We start from the raw sequence: 16,098 nt of genomic DNA on the forward strand, positions 1-16,098 counted from the left end.
ACATTATAAATTCTGAAGATTAAAGTAAGGTTTCTTAACTTATTGAATGTTATTAATACTGGCCCTTTAATTCAGTGCAAATAGCGCGGGGTGGGGGGGATTGGGAGTTAGACTCGATGCCGCTTCACTGCTGCAGCGTCCGGTGTAAAATTTTAGCGGTGCAGAGCTTACAGAGATTACAAACTCTTTTGCCCTCTTTTGATTGACAGGATATAATCGGCCCTGATCATCGGATGTTTTTAAACTATCGGCCGATAGCATGAAAAATAGCCTTTATCGGCCGATACTGATTATTGGCCGATACATCGGTGCATCTCTAAAATATATATATATATATATATATATATATATGAATGTGGTTTAGCATTGTCCTGCTGAAAAATGCAGGGACTTCCCTGGAAAAGACGACGTCTGAATGGCAGCATATGTTTTTCCAAAATGTGTAAATGTCTTTCTGCAATAATGGTTCCCTCACGGATGTGCAAGTTACCATGGGTCATGGGCACTGACACACCCCCATACCATGACAGATGCTGGCTTTTTGACCTGACGCTGATAGCAGCTTGGATGGTCCTTTTCCTCTTTGGCCCTGAGAACATGACGGCTCTTTTGACCAAAAACTAAATGAAATCTTGACTCGTCGGACCACAAAACACAATTCCACAGTGCTACTGTCCATCTCCGATGAGACCGAGCCCAGAGAAGTCAGCGGCGCTTCTGGACAGTGTTGATGTACTTGCATCTGTGGATGCAGCGGCAGATGGTGTTGACTGACAAAGGTTTACCAAAGAATTCCTGAGCCCATGTCGGGATATCCATCATGGTTTTTAAGACAGTGACGTCTGAGGGATCAGAGATCACACGCATTCAGAAGTGATTTTCATCCTTGCCCTTTACGCACAAGATTTGACCGGATTCCTTGAATCTTTTAATTATATTGTGCGCTGTAGAAGGTGAAATGTCCCAAAATCCCCCCCAAAAAACATTTGTCTTTGGGAAGTGTTGTTCTCAAAGTGTTGGATTATTCGCTGCCACATCTGTTGGCGGATTGGCGAGCCTCGACACATCCTTGCTCTTGAAGGATTAGGCCTTTTTTGGAGGCTCCTTATTGTACTATCATACTATGATTAGACGGTTGCTTCACCTGTTTCACATCACCACCTAATTTCAACTTGTCACATCACTATTAATTGCCTCTGTCCCAACTTTTTTGGAACGTGTTGCATGCATCAATTTCAAAATAAAAATGTACCTTCCAAAAACTATGCGATTGATTATGTAAAACGTCATATATCTTGTCTTTATACGTCTTTTTGTGTAAATACAAGTCAAAGTACATTTACAAATCACTCCTTGTTGTTTTTATTAGCATTTTCCCTACTGTTCAACTATTTCGGAATTGGGGTTGTATATTAATATAATATAATGTATATAGTCTATATATAATATATCTAATCTGTATAGGCAATATATAGTCTGTTATATACCTATAAAAATGTGATTTATTTTAAAAAATATATCGTAGTCATATTGAACCATTCTCTTGAAAGGTGCCAACAACTTCATAAACTGCAATTTACACAGGGAAGGTGTTCTCTATTAAGAGTCAAGCTATGCCTCTTGGTGGCCTATTCAGGTTATTAAAATGATCTGCGTGTAGTTCACACCTTCAAGGTTGCTAGATTTTTCTTCAGTAGAAGTGTCTGAGATGATGTTTCTCTTTCTGAAAGAAAAAGAATCAGGCATAGAAAGTGCATACTGAAGAAACATCACTTTTTTCTTTGTCATAAGTTCATAAGGTGTAACAAAAAAGCAAGGGAAATTTTGTTTAGTGTAGTACCAATATATAACTGCATAACAGTCCTACCTGTAATTATCACATTAACAACTTTTATAATGCATTAATCACTTAATTGAACAATATGGCTTCCACCTTCATTATTCAGCAGTTTATTAAATAGCACTTCATCCAGCATATCCTATTTTTAAATATGATTAGTTAATTGTCATATTAATGTAGGCATGGCATTCCAAAATTTATTGAGTCTATTGGTCTTCATGAATTTCAGCATGACATTGTGGTTAGTTAAACTGTCAGTCACTGGTGCTGGACTTAATCCTTCTTGCTTGTGTCAATATCGGAAAATCAGCTTAAGTTGAAGGTCTGAATCATGTAAAACTGAGACATGCCTTTTTTTTGGCAAAATCCATGTGTGCAATTCTCATGAAGCCATTCGAGTAGTGCACATGTCTGCATGATGGACACCTGAAAATCACACCCATATGTGGGCCTTCCCTACACTTTTGCTACAAAGTTGGAAGCTCACAGTTGTCCAGAATGTCTTTGTATGCATTAGCATTAAGATTTCCCTTCACTGGAACTATGTGGCCAAAAGCAGTTCCAGTATGACAATGCCCCTGTGCACAAGCAATGTTCATGAAGACATGGTTTGCCAAAGTTGGAGTAGAATTTCTCAAGTGGCCTGCACAGAATTCTGACCTTAACTTCAGTGAATTTAAGCCGCCCACCCCACCCCACCCACAGGCATCCTTGCTCATCATCAGTGCCTGACTTCCCATGTGTTCTTGTGGCTGAATTGACTCAAATCCAACAGCCATGTTCCAAAGTCTAGTGGAAATCCTTCCCAAAAAAAAAATAAAGGCTGTTGGAGGGGCAAACTCCATATTAATGCCCATGGTTTTGGAATGGGCTGTTCAACAAGCAGTGGTCACATGTCCACATACTTTGGCCATATAGCGTATGTCTAAATACTGTTGTGTGCCATTTTGGTATTAACACCTCATTATGTGTGCGTAACATGGCTCTGAATATGGCCCAGACTGTCTAATTCGCACTTACACTCCCAGAGTGAGTAATTACAGCTGCCTGTCTGTGTTGGCAGGTGATTGATGAGACAATGGATGATAAGGAAGTGATTTACAGTGCTGAGAAAGTCAGCATTTGGAATGTTGATCCTCTGGTGAGTATTTTTTCCCTCCACTCTTTGGTACAGCAGGCCTTTTTTTAGTTTTACAAAAATAATTTTTACCAATTAATATTTGGGGTGTGTGTACATTTTATATAAGATACAAGCAAACATTTGATCCTCTTTGAAACAATGCCTATTAATAAAGGTGATGCACTCTATCAAATTAATATTTTGTTGTAATTTTCAGAGTTTAATTTTTTTTTAATCAGATCAGTAAATTGGAAAAAGTAAGTACACCCCTACATTTATCAGGTGTTCAAGATTGAGTGCCAGTGATTAGAACCTGCTTAGGGAGTGCAGGTGGAACCTGTCTTATTTAAATCTCTCACATGTCGTGTGTGGTGTCATGCCAAGATCTAAAGAGTTCAGTAAGGCCTTCAGGAAAAAAAAGGTTGTGGATACCTATGAGTCTGGCAAGGGATTTAAAAAGACCTCCAAATTATTTGCCTAAGTGCAGATCATCTCATGCAAAAAGAAGTCTCTAAGAACTCCAAAATTTAATCACAGGATCTGCTATTAAGTCTTGCAGCTGTTGGTGTCAAAGTGCATGCTTCTACAATCAGAAAGAGATTGCACAAATTTGATTTCTATGAGAGGTGTGCCAGGAAAAAGCCTTTTCTGTCTATAAAGAACATTAGAGCAAGACTACAGTTTGCCAATGAGCATATAGGCAAACACCAGGCCTTTTGGAATAATGTGCTCTGGACAGATGAATCAAAGATAGAGTTGTTTGGCCACAGTAACAGCAGACATGTTTGGTGCAGACCAAAAACAGCTTTTCAGGAGATGCACCTCATAGCAACTGTGAAGCACGGTGGTGGAAATTTTATGGTTTGGGGTTGCTTCACTGCCTCAGGGACTGGACAGCTTGCATTCATTGATTCAACTATGAATTCTGCATCATATCAAAGAGTGCTTGAAGATAATGTGAGGCCATCTGTCCGTGAGTTGAAGTTGAACTGAAAGTGGACCTTTCAACAGGATAATGACCTAAGCACACTAGCAAATCCACCAAGAAATGGCTCAAAAAGAAGAAATGGAGGGTTATGGAATGGCCTAGTCAAAGCCCGGATTTGAATCCAAAAAAAATGTTGTGGGGGGATTTGAAATGGGCAGTACATGTAAGAAAACCCTGAAAGAATATTGCATGGAAGAGTGGTCAAAAATTGCCAGGTGGACAACTATGCAAAACGCATACAAGAAGTTATTTCTGCTAAAGAGGGCAATACTAGCTTCTGAGGCCAAGGGTGTATTTACTGTGTACTTACTCGGGTGGCTGTGGCTTAGGTGGTAGAGCGGGTCATCCACTAATCATAGGGTTGGCGGTTTGATTCCTGGTCCACATGACTCCACATACCGAAGTGTCCTTGGGCAAGACACTGAACCCCAAGTTGCTCCCGATGGCAAGTTAGCACCTTGCATAGCAGCTCTGCTACCATTGGTGTGTGTGTGAATTGGTGAATGAGACACAGTATAAAGCGCTTTGGATAAAAGCGCTATAAAAATGCAGACCATTTACCATTTTCTTTTTTCACAGAAGAATATCACATCTATTGATATTTCTGTTGAATAAATTAATTAATTAAAATAAATAAATTTCTGTAGATGTTTAAGTATATCAACTTTATTAATAGGCACTGTTTCAAAGATGATCAAATGTTTGCTTGTACAAATATCCATGGGGTGTACTTAGCTTTTTACATGACTGTATGTGTATGTATGTATATACACGCTGATCAGCCATACCATTAAAAACACTGACAGGTGACATGAATAACATGGATTATTTCATTACGGTGGCACCTGTCAAGGTGTGGGATATATTAGGCAGCAACTGAACAGTCATGAGATGTGAGTTGATGTGACTTTGACAAGGGCTAAAATGTGATGGTTAGATGACTGGGTCAGAGCATCTCCAAAACAGTATACAGTGGTTAGTACCTACCAAAAGTTGTCCAAGGAAGGACAACCAGTGAACCAGTGACATTTTATATATATATATGTAATTTTATTTATTTATTTATTTTTTGCTATTGACTGAGCTAAAGACAGTTGGGTTTGAGATCAAAAGATGTATATGAGAAGATAGAACTTAGAACATGGCACCTTGTGAGGCAGATGACCCAAATTTTAGGTTTTTTTTTTTTTGTTAAAAAATATTAAGTTAATAACACTTAATATTTGGTTGCATGTCCTCTTCACTTGGCCAGTCTAAAACCTTCCATTTTTCCCATGATGAAGACCTTTTTTTGTGTTCTGTTCAGTGTGTTCTGTTCTTGTTGAATAACAACAATCCTTCCAATTAGTTGGGCATTCTGCTGCTACCATCATGAGTTACGTCATCAATAAAGATTAGTGAGCCTGTTCCAGAGGTTGTTGATGACACTGACCGTTGTTTTTAGTTTTTATTCACAGGTCTCACAATGTTTCTGTCATTAGCTGTTGTTGTTTTCCTTGGCCGACCCATTTGGTGTCTGTTGCTCAGTACACCAGTGGTTTCTATATTTTTCAGGACATTCCAAATTGTGGTATTGGCTATGCCCAAAGCTTGTGCAATGGCTCAAATGTCCCTCTTTTCTCAGCTTCAATATGGTTTGCTTTTCTCCTATATAGACAGCTCTCTAGTCTTCATGTTGGTTTATCTTATTTAAGAAATGCAGTCTTCACAGGAGAAACCCAAGGCTCAAAACAAGTGTAGACATTCAAAGCTATTAATCTGATTTATCATCTCATATTCATATTTTGATCTCAAACCCAAATGTTTTCAGTGTACAGCAAAAACAACAGAATTGCCCTTGCTGTTCCAATACTTTCAAAGGGGACTACACGCACGTACGCGCACACACACACGCACACACACATGACAGATCAGTGGTTATTATAATGAAGATGTGAGCAAAAGAGATCATGAAGATTTCCTTATGGCCCAAAAAGTATCATCAGTTATATAATCCATTTTGTTTCAAAAAAGCATGATTTGAGTGTATAGCATGTGTCTTTGTCTATATGTAAATGCATGGAATGTAGCCTGCATATGATCAAAGTATCAAAGTTCATCTTCAATCCATCACATAAACTCAGTAAATCTACTTTTTATCTACAGTTGGGGCCCAACACTCACCTTCTCTCTGGGATTTGAACTCATTTTCTGGTCACAATCACAGACTCACCCACTGAGAAATTAAGAAATTGATATGCATTATGTTTCAGTATTAATAGCCATGACATTATTTAAAATGTTTTACCTTTTTTTACTCTTTAAAGTGACTAAATTTACATGGAAAGATGTTTCACCAAATGAATGAATATGTAACTGCTATATGAGCAGTCTATAGGCAGTGTATGTTCATATGCAATTTGTATATAATTAGATAGTTGGAATCATATTTTATTTTAGCATTCTTGCTGAAAGTCTGGCAAATATAAAATGCTAAGGCAACTTTACTGAGATACATTTGTGCTTGGAACCTGCTTCAAAAATGTTTCCTTATTGGAATTTTTTCCAGCACTCAAAAACACATATACAGGACTTTCATGCAGGTTCTGATAGTGAAAATAATCAGATGAAAAAAGTTTAAATGTTGATTAACAGATTATTAAAAGTGTCGAGTGGTAGAAAATTCAATCAGATTTGCTCTGTTGAGATTGAGGTGTTTATATGAACCTTTTTTTATTCTTATTGTGCTATCAGTCAGGTTATTAATGAATTATTAGACTGTGTGTAAACATAGCTAATTGTCAACATTTTATTGGTTACTTACATATTCATGGAAACTTTTCACCGAGCTCTAAATCAAAGCATGCTTATGGTTTGTTTCTGTTTTAACAGTTCAGTCACAGGGGGAACCAGGAGATATTTCACCCCCTGGGTGAGGAGTTTAGCTTTGGAAATGGTACTCTGATTTGCTTGTTGGTGATTGCAGTTGCTATATCAACTGTGATTGTGATCAGTCTGGTCCTGCTAAGAAAGAGGCAGTATGGCACCATCAGCCATGGCATTGTGGAGGTCAGTCTGACACACAAAGACTTCTTATAATAATACGCAAATGGGATAAAATCAATGGGAGGGATTTGTAGATCATGTAAATACACGCGCACACACACACACACACACACACATATATATATATATATATATATATATATATATATATATATATATATATATAAATATATATATATATATATATAATTATTTTATTTTTTATGAAAGGTTGATCCTATGCTGAGTCCTGAGGAGCGTCACCTGAGCAAGATGCAGAACCATGGCTATGAAAACCCCACCTACAAATACCTGGAGCAGATGCATATCTAATTTGGACCATCAGGGGGTGATATGGGGCCACAGAATGGTGAACATACTACTGACCAATAATATAGCTGCTCTCTTAGAATCAGATTTGCGTATTGAGTTCATTAAGAAACAAAACCAAGTTATTTAACACTGCAGCTAGTTCTATTATTGCAACTGCTGTATCATGCAGCTCTGTTTATAATCTTAAATTTAATCTTTTGAATGGTAACATATTTAATTTTAAAATCTGATTATGAATCATCTGATAAATCCAATTATGAAAAACTTTTTGTTTTTCCATTCCATAGCTTGCTTGTACATGCAGGTTATTTGTACCAACTTAAATGTATTGTAAATCAAAATGAGAAAGTATAATGAGTGAAATTATTTCATTTACTTTATGTACTTTAGTATTAAAACTAAATTCTCTCAGGCACACTTGTTTTGTTTCAAGTAAAATAGAATTGTTTGAGAAGGCATATTTGTCACAGCACCACATGTTTGGTCAAATTAAATTGTGTACTTTATAGATTGTGGGTATTTGTTAGATTGAGGCAGAGAGGATTATTGGTAGAAATCTCCAGTCTCCCATGTTTAGTGAACATCAATTTAATGTCATTTACCACACATGAGACACTTCAAGCTTTCTAACTCACTGGTAGTGCTAAACTGACCACAATTTGGCATTAAAGAACTGTTTACTGATTGCATCCATTGACAATATTTTTGCCAAAAGTATCAGGCAGTTGTTTGAAGTTGGTAAAATACTGATCACTGATAGCAAAAAAGTATCATGAGACCTGGGAGCTGGAGACCACATTCAGCATTTGGATCTTTTGTAAAACTGGTAAAATTCTACAAAACACAAAATATATTTTAACATGTTTGCTTTTTTATTTATCATTGTTTTTAAAGTTCAGAATTGTTTCTATTTCGTTCTTCTTCCTGTGGCTTTCACTATGCACCGTATTGGCTTGATCTTGAGCCCTGTAATTGCCTGCTGGATTGTGGGAAGGGTAAGGGGACACTAATATAAGATTGATATATTGATTAAAAGTAGCTGATTCCTTGAAAACAACTTTGTGGTTGCAAGCAGGAAACATCAATAAAGTCACTTCTTCCATAGTAACAGGAGGCACAGTGTCTATTTTTATAGTGGAATGTGGCAGTATGACTGTGATAACAGCAGAATTAAATTAGAAAATGATACGTCTATGTCCTGATAATTTATCCTTTTTACATGCAAAACACCCTATATGAAGGAGACCAATAATGTTACAGTGGAACTTTTAACTTTTTCTCAGTGAATATTGACATTGGAATATGCTGAACAGTATGTATAAATGTATATGTATAAAATCTAAAATTATTTGTGAAACATACTTAATGTAATTAAGGATATATAATGTCACTGCACAATTGAATTCATTCAGTCTGCTTAAATAAAAAATTAAAACTTTGTGATATGCTGGTTATATAAGTTTATCAAGGGGCTAGCTAGACATATGTAATCAGGGGTGTAACTTGGCCTGGGCATTTGGGGATGTAGTCGAAGATTTTTTCTTTAGCCCCGAATAATTCTCCACTTGGAGCGGTTTGTCACTATGTAACTGAACGTCAGTAAAAGAAGACGGCAGTACTGTAATTTTGTACCTTCGGTGAACGGTGTGTTGACTATAACGTCAACTGAAGTAAGAAATGCAAGGTATTGATCGAGTAGTAGTGTAGGTATAGTAGACGATGATGTTTATATTATATAACTTAAAACACATTGGAATGGTGAACAGTTGCTTTATTATCAACTGCCATAACAGCACTCACAACTGGTGTCAAAAACGCATCACAAACGTAGTGCGATTTTTTAGCTTTGACTATGTGCCCCAGTGTTATGAAACTGTAAACCATGACATAAACCATGTTAACTAAATATGAACTGCAGAAACTGCATTAAAAGCGTTATTCATATGGTGCATATCACATGCTACCATATCAAATGATGAAAAAGTACTTCAATTCTGAATCTCTTTATTGTGTAAAATAATATGCTGAAGTAAATGTGTACAGTTCACAGTAATAAATACTACGGTTAAAAAAAGTAATGCAGTGTAACCTTCAATACAAAAAAGCAAGAAGTAAACAATTTAAATAGCCTACAAAAGGTGAAATGAAAACCTACTGCACTTGGAATAGTTCCCAGTATCAATATAGTGCAAATTCAAAAGGTAAAATAAGTCAAATTCGCGCATACTCTGCTGACGACGAAATTTGCGTCACGCGTACTGTACACTGTTCCTAGCGTACATGTAAGAAGTGAAGTATACTTTACCGCAATTACTTTGTACGCGCAGGTCGGACATGCGCATTTAATTCTTTTGCACTGTTTAGTTGCTCTACAATGTAGATTCTACATTCTACGTCTACAATCTACATGGTGGCAACAGTGACCCAGTGCCATTAAATCTCAAGGTAGTTGAAGAAAAAACGGAATTGACTGAAACGAGTGCAGTAAGTACCCGCATTTGTATAATTCTAGCCTTAAAGAGTATAAGGATTTGTGTATGGGTGCTAATCGTGGCGAGACATTGCCCAAGAATTGCTTTTTGTGTTGTGATTCTTCTTCGTTGTCGTCCTTCACAGTAGAAGACCTGTTTTTACTGCTCTGTACTGACTCTTGAACTCCAGGAGGTGTAGTTGTCGTAATGCGCATGCGTCGACCACCTGCATACGTGTACAAATGGAGTATACTTTGAAAGGCATAAAAAAAACGAAGTATACCAGAGGCTTTAGCATGGATGAAGTGCTGTTTCCATACACAAGCTCCTAGTCACACACCAATCATCTCACCTTCTGAATAAAGTTATATGAAATTAAGATATTAAATATAATAATACATTGAATTAATGAAAGCAAAGGCATGGCAAAATTGTGATATGTAAATAGTATTAGAAGTTGTAAGCTGAAAATGTTCCCAAACAGGGGAAGTCTTTCTTTTTCTGATGCCATTGTTATTTACTCTAAGTAAATAGTGAATGATAAGCTTTTGTGAAAGCTTAACATTCACCCCTTCACCAAACACTAACCCTTAACCCCCACCCTATCCCAAATACCAGCACCAAATTACCAAAACAAAAACAACAAATAATTACTGACAAATAATTAGTGATTATTTAATTGTAACGTATTGATTATCCAACTTTCAAAGTACAGTACTTATCACAAACCAACGAACCAGCCAGACTGAGTCAACGAGGACTTGTAAAGTAAGATCTGGGGTTCAAACAGTCAGACACGCAACGTGACTCGCGCACGTGATTGGACAGAAAGTGAGGCTTCAGGTGTGTTCGGCTGCGGCTGGATGTAATCGTTCAGCGAGAGTTGCATCAACTCAGACACTTTCTGCTTCCCGTAGTGACGCTCGCACGGTGTTTGCTTTCTTTACCGCAGACAAAGTGGATTAGATGTAATATTTCACAGATAAACGGACGTCTGAATTTTACATGTAGCAACCAGAAACACTTTTCACTGAATAGGTTAATACAGTGCCTGTATGTACAAGAAGAAAGTTCAACATAAGCCTGTATTATTTAAAAACCAATAAAGTGGGTCTGTATTTTATTAGTTTATAGTTTTATTTAGATAAACATGACATAATATAACATTAAGATCACATGAAAAGAGTTTTTACTGTAAAAACCATTTTCATGTAATAATCTTAATGTTATATAGTGTCATGTTTATCAAAATAAAACAGAAAAAAACTATATACCCTACTTTATTGGTTTTTAAATAATACAGGCTTATGTTGAACTTTCTTCTTGTACATATAGGCACTACATTAACCTTTGCAGTGAAAAGTGTTTCTGGTTAATTGGTCACCGCAATTAAAGATGTGCTGAGTCACCTCAACATAGAGTTTGGTGATTGCAGAGGGCAGGGGTATGACGGTGCCAGCAACATGAGCAGCAAAAATGTCAGTGTTCAGGCTCTGATCAAGAAGGATGCACCTAAGGCAGTGTACATGCACTGTAATGGGTATTGCCTGAACCTTGTCATTGCACGTTTCTGTGCTCTTCCAGTTGTGCGCAACATGATTGACAAGATGAAGTCTACCATCATATACTTCACCTACAGCCCAAAGAGGGAACACCTACTCGTGCAGATTGTAAATAAGGATGCACACTCTACCCGACAGAGGAAACCCCTAATGTACATATGTTGCACAAGATGGGCAGAAAGACATGACACCTACAGCCACTTTTATAGTGCCTATTTATTGTTAAGGCTCTAGAAGTCATCGCACTTGGTCTCCATACAGAAGATTACAGCCAACATCTCACCACTGGATGGCAGGGCAAGTACAAAGCAGAGGCCTATAGTGTCTTGTCTGGGCTCCAAAACTTTGGCTTCATCCTGATCTTCTTCACTGTCTATCAAGTTTTGTCCCACATTACAGGCATCACAGTGAAGCTGCAAAGAACCTCAGTTGACATCATCATGGCATTTAGCATGGTAGATAGTGAGGACACCCGCGAAACAAACACATAGAGTACATATAAACAAAACACAAGGTGCAGAGCATAACACAGCATTACTCACCCTAGCCAGTCCTTGTCTTGCAATTTGCTCCGGTGAATCATGTAAAATTACACTAGTGGTATAATGGTTAAGAACTGCCTGTATATCAATTTCCATAGTCTGTAATATGATAATCAAAAGAACATTTTTAAAGTTGACTACATTCACCACATTACCTCACCAACAAGCCAGTTGTGGGGCTTCAGAGTAATGAGTTCAGTTTGACGCTGGAAAGTCTGGAAAGTCATTCTGTTGTCCAAAGACTTCACATCTTCAACAATGGCCTCGTTACTTATCATTTTCCACAAATGTTGAACTTAATAGAAAGCAAGGTTTAGTGGAAATCATTGTAATTAGTGTATACTATGATACCACAGAGTACTACAGCTTAATTTATTACCTTTTCATTAATTCTAGGACTTTGACCAGCTGAATCCAAGTTACAGTCATTTGTAGATTTGTGTCTTTTTCGGTCTTTATTTTATTTGTTTGTACAGATCCAACTTTTAATGTACAAGCTTTACTTTCAATCCTTTCAACTGTTGTTGGACTTTTTTGTACATCTTTTTTTTTTTAAGTTTTGGCCTCAGAACATTTAGAGGAGCTATGAAGTACTTTACTTTTATTCATTTTACATTTATTCATTTAGCAGACGCTTTTATCCAAAGCGACTTACATTTAAATTGTACTTTAATTTTGAAGCTTTGTTTCTTTTTTCTTCTTTCTTTGCCCATGTCTCCTCAGCTTGGTCAACATTTCCCTTTCTTCTGAATTGTAATGGCTTCATAAGAAGTTTTGACGGGAGCTGATTATAAACTGTATGTTCTCTGTATCTTCCAGCCAAGGCTGAATGCATCTTCCTCAGGAAGACCCCATGTCTCATTTTTTCCCCTGAAGAATGGATGAATTTACTATGCCAAACCATGTCTCCACATGACAATTTGTGCTGAGTCACATCATTAGCCTTCCTTTGGTTAGGTTCCTCTTTTTCGTGAGCATGTCTACTCAAATTCCCAAGGATGACCCCACTCCATAAAGGGAATATGCCCATGCACTTACCAGTCAAAACGTTTACAATCCCAGGACAGTGGTAAGCATTCTTCCGAAGTGTTTGGAAACAAGACTCCTCTTCAGGAATGTCAGGTACTTTCATTTTGGCAATGAGGTCCTCAAGCAAGGTAATGATTGGTTGGAATGTTTGGGTGCAGTATTCTGCAGTCAACACAATGCTTAACTGTCTAAATGTATGCAGAGCAACATCTAGTGATGTACTGTTTAATAGTTGGGCAAATACAAATGTTGCAAAACCTTTAAGATCCTTGTCACTTGTTTGCTTGTGGAACAGATTTTATTGTATGTGCTGCACACAGGTGCAGCACAGTAAAATTAGACATCTCAGTCAATGTTGCTTTTCTGTTGCAGATTTCGTTACCCCTTTCAAGATAGGTGTGGATCCTACACTCAAAAAAAAATTGCTGTTATTTTTTCTACCCAAACGCTGGGTTGAGCCTTTTGGGTCATTTAATTGGGTTATTTTCTCGGTCTTGGGTAGTTTTGGGTAGTTTTGTGTAATCCAACCACTGGGTCATTTTCACTGATAGTTGAATCAATGCACCCCTCCCTCACCCGGACGCCTCAGCCAAACTCATTGGGTCAAATCAACTCAGTGTTGACTGTTTGAATTCACCTCAGGTGGAGGTAGCTGTTTTCACATGGACAGACTGTTAGATTTATTTGGAGAAACACACTCAGAAAGGATGTGTTAATATCCTACACAATTTTTGTGTTATTATTATTTCAACACATGTTGTGTTACATTATCCAATAAATGTGTTTAAAAAAGAAAAAAAATTCACAAGTGTCCAACACAACGTGTTAAATTATTGTCCAATCACACTGCGGACTGCGCTGCTGATATCATCATTCAAACATAAACTTGCTTCAAAGTGAATGTTCCTTGCTTTGAGCTTTTGACTGTGACAGCAGAGTCAGAGACCTGAGGCGAAGAAATCAAATGACCACAGGTAATATAGTATTCATCACTATTTAGCATTAATGCTGCTGAAAATGCCTGGCCGAGTTTGTGATATTTAGGAAAGGAGCTCTCGAAAATGTATTCATTGGAAAACAGTAACTCAGCAAGTGATAATTAACTTTACCTATCGCAACGGCTTCAAAAGTGAATAACATGTACTGCTTCTCAGTGTTGGTGTTACTCTACTAGTGTCCTGTGTTTATGTTGGCTGTGAAATGTGGACTGAGGTTATTATATAATTCTCTGGGTCTACATCTTATCTGAGGCTCAGAGTTAGGGTTAGCTAGCTGGATGCTGTCACCAGTAGGGATGAGTGATGCTAACCTAGATGCTCACCTGAGTTGATAATGTTACTTTAGCATAAAGCTTGTGGTAATGTTAGACATTCCCATTACCTTTTTGAGAGTTAATGATAACCTAGCATTAGAGCTATTCACCATGATGTAATACAGAGAGTGCGTTAATGTTAACGACATTTAGTAAATGTTTTGGATAAGGCAAGCTGTAGTAATTAGTAGTTTTGAGTCCAAGTCTACCTTTGTCGAGTTCAAGTCGAGACCAAGTCCTTAACCAATGGAGTCTGAGTCCGAGTCCAAAAGGGGCCGAGTTGGACTCAAGTCCGAGTCCTTAATGGCCGAGTCCGAGTCAAGTCCAGCCAAGTCCAGAAAGTAATTAAATTGAAAAAAGATTTGAAATTGCAATTATAAACTCAACACTGAGCTGTTAATATTTTAACCTTCACAAACCAGTGGTAACATAAATGTAATAAAAAATGCCACTATTACATCTTGCCATTGCCATTTAATATTTTTATTTCATGTCATCAGCACCTCAACTAGTTTCCTATCAAAAAATGGTTTCAAAGAATAAAAGGGATATAGAGGTATATGTAGAAATTGTATTATATTACAATGTATGAAAATACAAATGAACCTGTTTTGTTATTGCATCACACTATATTGTGTCCTCCAGTTCACATTGACATTTCAATTATTTGATGCCTCTCCCCCACAGTTATATCTACAGGTTGAGAGAGAGAGAGAGAGTACAGTGTAGAGTTACATTTAGCAGCATGTCATAACAACAAGCATCATGCTTTATTACTGCTTTTAATCTGCCTATGAATTATAACAAACTCATTACTGAACACAGCTCTGTTTTTGTAACTTTTTTCATTTTAATTCCTAAAATGAAAAAGAAAAAAAAAAAATCCCTGTCAGAAGGGTTTATGATATTTAGTACATTAAGAATTTTACATGAGATTCAAGACTGGAATCACCAAATGCTAATATTTATATGGCGATATGACTACAAGCTTATATCACAATAATGATAAGTTTTCTCAGGTAGGTCTATCAGTAGTATTCAAGTAAGAAATACTACGGAAATTTAATAAAGCAATTAAATGTAAAATAAAATAGACTTCATTGTATGACATATACAGTGATTCTTATTAAATTTACTGAAGTTATTCAGTCAAATGAGTGAGTAAGTGATTTTCTCTTTGTCTTTTGTTGTTTGATTAACATTAATGACACAGACAGCAGCAGGTTTATTAGACTGCTGTCACTGTAAGACCTAATGCACAGATCCAATATACTGTATTGACACATCTCCCATCCCCCCCAACTGTTTACATACACTTAAGACATAACCAACTGTGTTTGCATGAATACTTGGCCAGACCTGCATTTTGACCATTCAAGAGTAATAAGCCGCTAAACAGAACTTAATTCGGTACGCGCACGATGAGGTGGCTTTCTGTGCATGCGTTTCAAGTGTGTGTGCAAAGAAAGCCCCTGGTCAGGCTGAGAGATATTCATTAATTTCTTGATATCTTAATTTGATGTTGTTATTTATTTTTTATCATTATCATTTTACACATGACACAGACTCAACTGTACTCAGAAAAATTCCGTCCGTGTCAAGTTCGAGTACAAATTTACTCGAGTGCGTGGCAAGTCCTAGTTCATTTAAAATTGGACTCAAGTCCAGACTTGAGTACCCCAACTCTAGTAATTAGCATTAGGAGAATGGGTTAGGGCCATGTTTCTTCATGTATTTGGTGAATGTTAATGCTGGTTAACATGTACAGACATTCAGTGGCTAACAGAACTTAGTTAGCTCAGTAATGTCGAGGCCAAAAGTTCTTCACAAAGTTAACATGACAAAAAAGAGATGATGGGATTTAGGTTGTAATGCTT

The 16,098-nt window shown here is 37.1% G+C and overlaps 1 protein-coding gene across 4 annotated transcripts in view; it reads left to right on the forward strand.

The window, feature by feature from the left end:
* aplp2 (amyloid beta (A4) precursor-like protein 2) overlaps nt 1-8,748 on the forward strand; it is an 85,465-nt gene extending 76,717 nt beyond the window's left edge. For 3 of the 4 annotated variants that reach the window (XM_053623270.1, XM_053623271.1, XM_053623274.1), the window contains 3 exons: nt 2,904-2,981; nt 6,820-6,996; nt 7,204-8,748. In XM_053623270.1, the coding sequence (XP_053479245.1) occupies nt 2,904-2,981; nt 6,820-6,996; nt 7,204-7,305 (357 nt within the window). In that variant the 3' untranslated portion in view covers nt 7,306-8,748. The remainder of the gene's footprint in view (nt 1-2,903; nt 2,982-6,819; nt 6,997-7,203) is intronic. The other variant, XM_053623273.1, reaches the window with a different exon arrangement.
* The last annotated feature ends 7,350 nt before the right edge of the window (nt 8,749-16,098 follow it).

Source organism: Ictalurus furcatus, chromosome 4, assembly GCF_023375685.1.
Source record: "Ictalurus furcatus strain D&B chromosome 4, Billie_1.0, whole genome shotgun sequence".
Taxonomy (NCBI): domain Eukaryota; kingdom Metazoa; phylum Chordata; class Actinopteri; order Siluriformes; family Ictaluridae; genus Ictalurus; species Ictalurus furcatus.